This window comes from Tupaia chinensis, unplaced genomic scaffold (genome assembly GCF_000334495.1).
Source record: "Tupaia chinensis unplaced genomic scaffold, TupChi_1.0 Scaffold145907_1, whole genome shotgun sequence".
Lineage (NCBI taxonomy): Eukaryota > Metazoa > Chordata > Mammalia > Scandentia > Tupaiidae > Tupaia > Tupaia belangeri.
In genome coordinates this window covers 1,463,262-1,474,975 of record NW_006205765.1, presented here as the reverse complement: position 1 = coordinate 1,474,975, position 11,714 = coordinate 1,463,262, and the positions used below count along the sequence as shown (strand labels likewise).

Genomic DNA, 11,714 nt, shown 5'->3' with positions numbered 1-11,714 from the left:
AAAGAGTGGGATATCCACAAGTCCTCTCTTCTGGGCTCTGGGCACACGGCGTCCCTTCCTGGGTGACTCACAGTGGGATCACCTTCACCCCCTGCTTCATGTGGTGAGGACCGCTTTATAAGGAGACACACCGCGAGCCTTCTCCTCCTCCATCCCCACGAGCCAGGGGAATTGCGTCACCAACCTCCACACATACTCACTCCCTCCTCTTTCCAGCGGGCCACCACACAAGGGATCTTGTCTTGTGGTCCCTGCGATCCTTTCATCTGAACTCCAAACCCACTGTCACCTTGGCCCTGAATCACTCCCCAGGAGACACTGGGAAAACATAGCTGGACAAAGAGTGTCTGGGTCCCGTATGGCTAGCTAGAATTTACGATCTCTGCTGGTGAGAGAACCCGGGCCACGTTCTTCTCTGCCCAAAGGCAGGGCACAGGAATAATTCTGAACCTCATCTTGTGGCCAGCCCTGCCTACAGAGTAGGTCCGGCCGATTTGGGTGATACCAATTCACCCTGGCAGCCCAAGAGCTGAAGGATAAAAACGGCTGAGAGGCAGCCCTAAACGTTCTAGCCCCTCTGCCTTACTTGCTCAGTGGTGGAAAACTGCTAGAGTTGGAAGAGGGCCAGCAAGTACCCCCCCACACACACACACTCCCCAGTTCTGTTCTCATTCCATTTGGCTATTCTGTTCTCAGGGTAGCCCCAAGGAAAACATTTGGCAACTGGAAATGTCACTGTTTCTCAGATCCTCCTCCAAGACAGAGGATTCCCTCCAACTGTGCCTCAGCGCATTTCCATGTCTCATGGTCCTAACATTTTCCCTTGACCTTCTGTGTGATGATACTCCACTTTGGTGCTTGGCCACTTTTCTCTAATTCCCTAACTTGTATTTCAACAAGCAGGCTTAAGATGAGTTACAGAAATGCGTTATACTCCCTGAGTTTTCTCCCTTCTCAAACACATTTCATTAGAACAGAGACTCTGACACTAGGATAGACGGAGAGAGCTCCGTACTAGAAAGTCCAAGGATGAGGTTCTGGTTTGCACCACAATTACTTGTGGGACTTGGGGTCACTCGATTTCTCTAGCCAACCCATCATATCTCCTCACCCTTAAGTGGCCCTAGTGGAAACAAACAAATAAACAAAATGGAAACTTGTCCTTAATTGTCGTGTTATTTTATCTGACTAGCTGATCAATATACCGCTATGTTGCATTTTACTCAATGAAGCCTGCTCATTTCACCAGGGATCTATGACAATCAGATGGAATCAGCAAGGAGAAAGTCCTCCACAGAACACACAGCAGCACAAAAATTTACTGAGTGCTCACAATGGTTCGGACAACTGAAACAAGACCTAACAACCCTGTCCTGGGAGAATTTAACATATAGTGGTGGCGGCTGGGGGGGTGGGGGGGCGGTGCGCAGAAAACCCAGCAATTACAATACAGCGTTGATATGGCCTACGGGGCAGCGCAAACAGAGGAGCACATGAGAAGGCCAGGGAAAATTCCCTAGAAGTAACATCTTCACTGGAATCCAAACAACAGGCAGGAGTTAACCAGGTGAAAAGGTTTGCTAATGGCGGTGAGGGTTTCCAGAGGGAACAGCATGTGCCAAAGACCAAAGATAAGAGAATGATGGGCTCTGGGAGCTGGCTGCAGTTCACGGTGACGGAATTGTTGATCTGGGATGGAGTGATGACAGGATGGCAGTGGTGAGTGTGTCCTATCAGAAGACAGAGATGGAGTTGGAGATCTGAGGAGCAGCCAGATCATGGGGCCTTCATGGTTTTATTAAAGAGTTTGGACTTTATCCTGAGCCAGTCAGAAGCCAACACAGTTCCGAACAGGGACACACGACAAGATTTACTTTGCTCAGTTGCTTCCATGTGGTTTCTTTTCCTGGTTGCAGATCCCCGGGGCTAGTGAGGTGTTAAGAAGAAAAGAGAAGCAAAGATTCAGACTGCTTACTTCACATCTTCCTTTCCTTTAGCAAGGGTAGAATATGGACGGTTTCCACTCCCTTCCTCAGGGGACTCTCCAGTCCTTTACATTCCTGACTTACTTTGCAAACGGTCTTCCCTCTCAGTCCCCTGATTCCCCCTCTCTCTGGCAAAGAAAAACTTTAGATCCTGTACTAAGTCCTTTCCATCCAGCTGGCCTATTGACCTGGGGCTTTAGCCTCTTTTCTTGAATATTACCCCCTCACCACTACTCTCCAAACAAGGCTGTAAAGTAACCCTGCCAATAATCCACATTTCTAATCAAGGCCCATTTCTTATCTCTTACTAGAATTCCACCAACTCTGCCAATATTTACTTTTCTCCTCAACCCAGGCTCTCTCAACCTCTGGAAACAATTTGGTGGCCTGCTAATAGAAGACTAAGATAATGCTGACCAAACACGTGATCAATCTGCATAAGACAGACCTCATATCTAGATGATAATGACAGACTAGTAAGTGAACTCTGAAAACATCCATTCCTTTTCTTTTTCTCTTTCTTCTCTGAGCCCTTAGAGCTGTATTGACACCCCAAAGGAAAATCATCATGGTCATTAACCATCTCTGGGCCTTACCATTTAACCTTAGAATCTCAGATGCTTGATACTCAGGAAGAAAACTTCAACCCAACCTCAATGTCAGAGCTCTTTGGCATGGTTGTCCGGCAACTGAGGTCCGGTTTCTTTTCACTGCCTGAAGTATCCTTGTGAATTCATTTTTCTGTTCATCCCCACTGAACAGGTTTAGGGTGGGACCTCTATATCCAACAGGGAATAGCTCCACTCATTTGCTCTTAACGTTCTAGAACTATGTTCATTCAAAGTAGGATCAGCAAACTGGTGCTAGCCCATGTTCTGTTGGTGCCTCGACTATGATAAATGTAGAAACGGAGTGTGAGTATTTAAAAATGTTCGTTGCAACCTGATGCTGTCGTGTAATCTAAACAAGGATTCGGAGGACTCATGTCAGTGAACAGGGCATGAAACAGTGTGAGCACTGCTGGACTTGCATGGCAAGTCACATATAACACATGCTGTTTGTTAGATATGCACAGTAAGACCATGTATCAGATTACTTTGAACAGCACTGTTCTAGAAGATTTCCAAAGGAAAGAGAAGAGAAGAGGTCTACGGGTAGGAAGGCTAGCTCTCTTCTTTTTTCCTCCTTTGGGGTACAATAGAGAGTGAATCTGCTGCTGAGGATGAGGAACAGGAAGCTGCTCCCACTAAGCCACTGACGGTATGGGGTGAAGAGGAGGGCAGGAGTTGGTGGCCAGGTTATCAGGCAATAACAAACTCAGCATCCAAGCACGCGACTTCCAGCAATGCAAGGAGTTTCCTTTGTTTTGGGAAAACAAGAGCTGCAAGAAGCCTCTCCTTGACACGTTCTTGCCTGGCCTTGGGAGGAGCCCAACCACCCCGACATACAAACAGGACAGTCTTGGCCAATGACGGACAAGCCGGTACCCTGACCACAACCCCTGTTTGCTTTTCCTTTTCCACCACTTCCTCAGTTGGAGGGCCACTGTGGGGCCATAGGTAGCTGCCAGCCTAGGTCACCATTCAGGAACTTCACCCCCAATGACCCAGTCCCTAGTTCATACACTTCTTCTAATACCTCTGTACAGCTTACATTCTCTCCCCACATATGGTTTGGTCTGAGAGGGCTCCTGGCCCCTTCCCTAGAATTGTAGGTAAAGCTAAGCCTCAGAGTACCACTCTAACAAAGGCCACAGTATGGTCTTAGCAAACTAACTCAAGAAGATCAGCATCTATCCAAGTGCCCAAGAACAGATTTGAACAGAACATTCTAAACAACTGTTTATATTACCTGAACAATCACTTGATTACATTAGATCTCCACCTTTAAGAACCTAGTTATCACCTTGTTATCAAGACTAAAATATAAGAAACTGACCTACTCGTGACCCAAAAGGTCAAAACTGAACTTCTCAAGGGTTATAGCTAGGGAGCTTAGAACCAAACACTAAAGGTCCAACAACACCCAAGAGCCTGGCTCTTGCAGTTAAAAACAGAGTAATGGTCCCAACCTCTCAGACTCACATGACCATACTATCTAAGATCAAGGACTTCAGGACATTTACTCCAAGAGTTCTGAGTACTGGGGCTAGCAGGCTCCCCTTATGACTTTACTATGATAAAGCAAGGGCCTTGGGGGCCAGAAAACCTTCCTCCCTCTCTGATGCCCCAAGAAGCCCAAGCTTCTATGAAGACTAATTTGTCCAGCAAGAGGAGGGGGTGTGGGGGCGGGACTCCCCCCACTCTGGGCCTCCTTCATGCCAAAGGAGGAGGAAACAGAATAAGCAAAATAAAATTCATAAAGCGAAGCAGTAATTATGGTGTGGTCAACAAGAGGCTGCTCCTCAGGCCCATCATTATGTGGCTAAATTTAACGCCCTGCGCGGCCAGGGGAGCCGTGCGCCCCGGGCACCATGCGTCCACACAGACGCCAGCTCCGCCACCTTCACCCGCTCGACAGCCGCCAGGGCTGCCAGAAAGCAGGTCACAATTTTTTTTATAGTCTGTTTACCAAGATGCTGTTTTTACTGCCGAGGTTTCTCTTTTTTATCTCTTTTTCCCTTTTCCCCAAACAGACTGGCCTGTATTTTCTGTCCTTTTTTTTTTTTTTTTCTTTCTCCCTCTCGCAGTGCTATTTTCAGAACTCTAATTTTTTTTGGTATGTCCCTTTTTTTTTTTTTTTTTTTTGGTAAATATTTGCCATAACTAAGCCAGGCACATCCAGTTTAAAAGGCTCCGTCCCACAAAACATCAGGCCTTTAATGATACGCATCTCATTAGCCTGGCCCATGAAAGAGGGTATAGAAAAAAAAAAAAAAGCAACTTACAGACTCTCTCACTTTTTATATCTAGAGAGACCTATATTTATATATAAGGACAGGCTGAAAACTGACATTCTAAGCCCCAATATGAGGCTAGTACAATGGTCATTTGATTCAGGCTCTGAGGCCTCAGAAGCAGTTTCAAGAGAGAAGGGGCTACTGGTCTGCACAGCACAGCTGGTCCACTCATGTGGTTCTGACCCGATCGGTACAGCGAGAACCAGCGCTTGAATCTGAGATCTCAGGGCTCTCTAGATCGGGGAACAAAACGCTGGCAGTCTCTGACACTAAACTTCCTAAAATGGCTGTAATAACACAGAGAGGTCAGAGGGCACTTGTATTTCCCTCCTTCATTGGCTGATGGAGTTAAAGAAAGGGAAGCTATGAGTTAAGGGCGTATTTAGAGAGATCCCTTCCAAGTTCAAATTTCCTCACCTTCCACTCCCCATCCAAAGGGCTTCTCCGTCAGGGCAAAGCCTCGGGACTGAAGGGAGGATTTCTTCCTGTACATGTCAGGTTGGATGAATGGTGCCGTACGGCCGGGTCTACTTACTGCACTGAACGGAAGGTACAACATCTAGAAAGCACTCTCAAAATCCTTTCCTGTGATGATATTAAACCCAGCTTGATTCTCTAGGAGAGCCCCTAGTATTCAGTATTTTTCATAAGGTGTGTTGGGGGGAGAAAACAGAGATACACAAATGGAAAGATCCTGCATAGTTGTTTGGGGAGCACTTCATGGAATGTCTATACATTGCAGAGGTTATCAAAGGTCCAAAGTCTCCAACTTGGCTTTCCTTAGCTCATTTAGGGATGATCCGACTCTAGAGGACTGGCCGATGCTAACTAAAAATCATAAGAGATTAATTCAGATGTTAAAATTCGATTGTGTTCATTTATGTAAAGGTAGAGTCTATTGCAATTACTGAAATATCTTCCACTGCCTTTTCCTGGGAAGCTGGATAAACACTGAGAGTACTACTTATGAAGCATAGAAAGGGGAGGGAAATGGCCAATTTATGGCTTTATGTCTGGCTCATATACATTGTGCAAGCTAGATGCTCATCCTATTCTATCATGCCACTGCTTTGGATAGATGGATGTTGTTTTTGTTTTGTTTTGTTTTGTTTTTTTTCCACAAGAGAGAATTCTCTGGCCTTGAATCACTGTCCTATCTTCTAAGTTAGGTCTCTATCCTGCTCACACATTGGTCTCTGTCCTGCCAAATGCCCACATAAAGTTCCAAGTGTAGCTGTGTAACACCTGGCAAGGCAGTGGGGCCATGCCAGGGGAACTTCAGAGCCCCAGGTCCTGGTGACAAATTCCTCAAATGTCTGTCTACATAAGAGTTCCTTTATCCTGTGGACTCTCATTTCTCCTAGTAAAACAGAGTGGCTTGATCTATCCTTAGGTTGATAAAGTCCCTTCAAACTCATAAAATTCTATGGCCCTAATCTTTTGAGATGCCACAATTCCTTTCATTAAGGTACTAGCCCAAGCCCCTAAGAGGTATAACTTGGTCTCATAAATGATACTGATATACCATCAGACGGGTTGCTTCAATATATAGCTGATCTCATCCACTTTTTACTGACTCTTATTTACCTCAGTATGAGAGGCCACCCCAAATTTGAGGGGGTAATCTGCTTGTGATTTGAGGTTACAGAAAGTTAAATGTAGTTTCCCTCAAGGATTCCTTCTTTATTTTTTTTATTTTTAGAGAGAGATTTTTGCTATAGGACACGTGCTCGCCAGAGAAAAAGCAAGCAAGAAATCATCCCCTAGGGGGATGGCCACACCACAATCCCCTCTATTCCATTCTCCTCTCAGGGTTTTGGGCACGCACATGCATCAAACCACCAGGTCCGGGACTCAAACTGCAGTTGGTCACATGGGAGTCCAGCAACATACTCATTACTCCATCTGCTGGTTCTGCTATTCCTTCTTTAAAGCAAGCAGTATTGTGATCTCATTTCAAAGTTTCTCCCATTCCTAGTTTTATCCACACCAAATTGGAGGGGGTGCTTTGGTGTAAAAAACTCTAAAAGGAGAATGCACAGCATTGAAATTGCTCAGGCTTCAAGCAAAGGATTAACAGAAGCCAAGAGTTTTTAAAGGATTCCCTCAAACCTCTACACTTCAGGAGAGCCCCTCAGATTGTAACTGAATAAAATATCTAATTCTGTCTTTTCTTTCAGTAGCCACTAACTATCCAAAGATCCCTCTGAACTCTTAGCTCATAGCCTGGTGGTTAAGGAAGCTGGGTCCCACATGGCCAAACACAGTTCAAATCCCAGCCCTGCAGCTTGAAAACCACTCCAAGTGCATGTGCGTGTGTCCCAAAATCCTAACAGGATGGAGAAATGGAGGAGAAGGGATTGTGTCATGATCATGCCCCATTGGGGGATACATTGTCCTTCTCTCTCATTCTGTCTGTCTCTCTCTGTTTCTCTCTAGCTGGTGTACATACCCTCTGATAAATTTTTAAAAAGAGAGAGAGAAAAAAAGAAAAGATTTCCCTCTTGCTGGGCACAGAGGCACACACCCGTCGGCCCAGCTGGGAGGCTGAGGCAGGAGGATCGTGAAGCCAAAGCCACCTGGTCAACAGACCCTGTCTCCAAAAAAAAAAGATGATTCACCTCTTTCAGGAATACCTTGCTCAAGTTAGCCTGCAAACCAGACTGAAATCCAGACCCTATCCAAATGAATGTTTCTTCCTTTTCTCAGGTAACGTATATTAATATATTTTAAGTATTTAGAATACTCTTTGTAGATATGTAAATTCCAATGGTCTAATCCCCCATAAAAGCCCATCTTCAAGGGCAGAAAACATGCTTTAATTTTCGGTACAACTCCACCATGTTTCATATTTTCAGTCATGCTTAGTAAGTACTATTCACATAGGAGTTTAAACTTCTAAATAGAAAAACAAACAGACCAAAGATCTCCCACACAAACTGAAAAAGACTCTTCCTGAGAGTCAGCAATTTCTCCTTTAAAAATTCCACTCTGGGGAACCAGCAGTTAGCGTAATGGCTATGTTGCTGGACTCCCACGTAGTCGACCGCGGTTCGTGTCCCGGACCCGGTGGCTTAAAACTCACGCCGGGCGCGTGTGCGTGCATGCCCAAGATCCCGAGAGGAGAATGGAGGAGAAGGGATTGCGGTGTGACCATCCCCCCGGGGGGTGATTTCTCGCTTTCTGTCTCTATGTCTCTCTCTGTCTGTCTGGCGAGCGCACGCGCCCTACAGTGAAAATCTCTCCAAAAAAAAATAAAAATAAAAAATAAAAAATAAAAAAAATAAAATTCCACTCTGAGAGATAACCAGGATGCCAAAGAGTCCTGCAGTCTCATTCCCTAAACACTAGCCAGCTAAGCTGCCAACCCACAGGACTCGGTCTCCATAGGTCTTTCACTTTTCAGTGGGGATCACTACCCAAAGAACACTGCCTTCGGCAAAGGATGTAAGAGAACATTTTCAGGTAAAGGTGATGAGGCTGAGTTGGTTGGTGGTGCGGCGGTGAAGGGCAACACTCTGTGACGGTGACCCACATGGGAAAGGTGCTGGGTTTGCACCTGGAGACCTCCCTGACTACACCTGATATATGCATGCCCGTGATCCAGGGCTGGCTGAAGCTGAGGGCAGACTGTGGTGTCTCTCTCATTCATGAAAGACATAAAATAAAGTTTGAAAATAAGGTTATGAAGTCAGCAGACCAGGTAAAGCTTAAAAAGTAAGTTGTCTGATGTTTTGTTTTCTCGCTTCATTTCTAAACCAGAGACAACATTTACTAATGTGAGCAAATCCTCTAATGCCAAGACCTTTGAGTTGCAAACAGGCATTGTAAACCCCCAAAGCATGGAGGTGAGTTTAGAAAAGGAAACTAAAGGAGCAAAACATGTCTGCCCTTAAGGACTTCATAAGCTGGCAGAGGAGATAAGTATAGCAATTCCTAAATACACGGCAAAGATGAAAAGTGACACAGGAAAGGTACAAAGCACAGTGTGAGTTCAGAAGACGAAAAGAAGGGACCAGCAGTTAGCGTAATGGCTATGTCGCTGGACTCCCATGTAGTCGACCATGGTTCATGTCCAGACCTGGTGGCTTAAAACTCACACTGGGCGCGTGTGCGTGCGTGCCCAAGATCCCGAGAGGAGAATGGAGGAGAAGGGATTGGAGCATGGCCATACCCTCTTGGGGGTGATTTCTCACTTTCTTTCTGTCTCTGTCTGTCTAGCGAATGCATGTGCCCTATAGCAAAAACCTCTCCAAAAATAAAAAAGAAATAAAAAAGAAGACGACAAAAAGAATATAGCTGTCCTTTTGTTTTGGTCCATTTCAGTACTTCTGTCATAACAGAAAAGCCATGTAATCATCTGATGATCATCTGACCTTTTTTTTAATTTGACAGAGGGTGTGTGCACTCACGAGAGACAGAGAGAGAGAACAGTGAAAAAACATCCCCCCCAATGGGGGATGGTCACACCACAACCCCTTCTCCACTTCTTACTCCCTTCAAGATTTTCAGGGATGCGCACACACACCCAGTGTGTTTTTCACTCTGCCAGGTCTGGGATTTGAACCACACAACCAGCCGTGTGAGATCCAGCCACCTTAACTACCAGGCCACCAGCTGGCCCATCTGATTCTCTTTGTAAGTAAGGAGGATTGAATGCCCTTAGGGAGAAGGGCTGCATCTCCCAGGGGGAAAGAGGCTGGAACTAGACAGAAAACAAGTCATCTCAAAATATCACCACCCACAAATCCCAGAAGGACTAGTCCTTTCATTCTGTCTGCTATTCGCTACCTTCACCAACACAAACTTCTCCTTGTCCACTGGCTTCTCCTTCGACTCAAACACGTCTTCTCATCTCATGTTGCTTTAACAACTTCCAGCTCTCCGGCTATCTCTTTTGTCCTTTCTGTTGTGAAACTTCTCTGGTGAGAGTTCTACACTCATTGTTTCTGTTGCTTTATCAATTGACCCTTCTTTAACTGCCCGTAATCGGCTGATATCGCCCAAGATCACGAGGTGCCTAATGATCTCCCCTCTGTCAATCAGTCACCCATTCTCTTTGGTCTCTCTCCTCTATCTGTACTGTGGATTGCCCTCCTTGGTAATGGAAAGAGCACAGGATTTAAGTCAAGACAAATACGAGGAAATCAGCTGAATGACCTTAAACGAATCACCTTCCCCCTGAGCCTCTGCTCCCTTATCTTTACAATGAAGCCTAGCTCACAGGTTTGTTACAAGGTATAATTTACATCAAGCACACACACAGTATGTACATTTGTGAGTTCCCTTACTTGGCTAATCTACTCTGTTCTGATTTTCTTCCTGTGCCACATTTTTTTCATGGGCTGCCACTACTCCTTCTCATTTTGATTGTTCCCAAATCTTAGTCATTGGGCCATTGTTCTTTTTTCCATGCTTTTTCCAAAGAAAACACATCTATTCTCCTGGTGTCAAATACTGCATCTTTGCATATTCCCAGAATTAAGTCTATGGGTCCTTTTTTAGTTTTAGAATCATTTATTTAATTTTATTTATCATTATTTTTATTTTTAAATTTGCCATATAGCACACACACCACAAGAGAGAGAGTGAGTGAGAGAGAGAAAGTGAGAAAGCAAGCCGCTAGGTCAGGACTTGAACTGCGGTCAGTCACGTGGGAGTCCAGCGCCTCAACCACTATACCACCTGCCGGCCCTCCTGTGGGTCTTTCTATCAGCCTGCACTTTCACTTTTTCAACTCTTTCCTGACTGAGTATTCCCATGTATATGTCCTATAATCAACTTACATTCAACATGCATGCAAAAAAGATCTTTATCTTGTGTTTTTAAAAATTAACTTAGTTATTAACAAGCCATTGTTTTCTTACTTTTTTGTTTGTTTTTAAATTCCTGGTAAAAAACATGCACATATATGGTTGGGGCGGGGAGGGGGGTGAAGAAGTGCTCTCAATAGGGCTCGGTCATGCCATGATCCCCTTCTTCCAGTTCTCTCGTCTGTCAAGATCCTGGCATGTGCGTGCACACACAGTGTGTTTTTGGGAATCCAGTTCATGGCCACCATGTGGCTTCCAGCTCCATGGGCAGGAAAGCTGCTGACGGCCACGGTGGCTGGGCCTCACTGATTTTTTTCATAGGCTGAGGCACTGTTAGGTGGCCACACTGTAATGAGTGGACTTTATGAAACCCTACCTCTAACCGGGGAGAAGAGGAGGGAGACTCAACTGTGTGAACTATAGCAAAATGCTCAGGGTACATGAAGTTTATAGGTTAGGCTTGAAAGGACTAGATATTTGCCAGAAATAGGACATCATCACTTCCTCACAAACCAAATCTAAATGAAATGGATTTCTCAAAATGGACATTTAAAACAAATGAGAGACTAAGAATGAACTCTGTAGAGCTAAACAGGAAAAAGAGTTTTCATTTTAGGAGAGTTGGTTACTTCCTTTGAATGAAGAAAGAGATACAACTCCGTGAAGCACTGTTAAACCGTGCTAGCCTATCTGGCTTGAGATATAGGGACATGAACAATTTTGTTCTCACAGTTTTGGCCTCTACAACCTCTATTGTCTAATATCCAGACTGATGTATATTCAAAACATTTGTGGAAAGATGGGTTTAAAATATGAATTTATTGTAGTGCAAAAAAAAGGAAATAAATGCAGGTGTTTTCTTTTTTTTCTTTTTTTTGAGAGGTTTTTGCTATAGGGCGCATGTGCTTCCCAGAAAGACAGAGAGAGACAGAGAGACAGAAAGTGAGAAATCACCCCCCAGGGGAGATGGCCACACCACAATCCCTTCTCCTCCATTCTCCTCTTGGGATCTTGGGT

General features: G+C 44.9%; 1 protein-coding gene across 3 annotated transcripts in view; it reads right to left on the bottom strand.

The window, feature by feature from the left end:
- Positions 1-11,714, bottom strand: part of NHEJ1 (non-homologous end joining factor 1) — a 123,048-nt gene that overhangs the window by 71,219 nt on the left and 40,115 nt on the right. Inside the window, exon 6 of one of the 3 annotated variants that reach the window (XM_006168646.3) lies at positions 1,387-1,926. The exons of the other annotated variants lie outside the window; for them this stretch is intronic. Within the exon in view, the coding sequence (XP_006168708.1) occupies positions 1,777-1,926 (150 nt within the window). The 3' untranslated portion in view covers positions 1,387-1,776. Of the gene's footprint in view, positions 1-1,386; positions 1,927-11,714 lie in introns of those variants that run through there. 3 annotated transcript variants of the gene reach the window in all.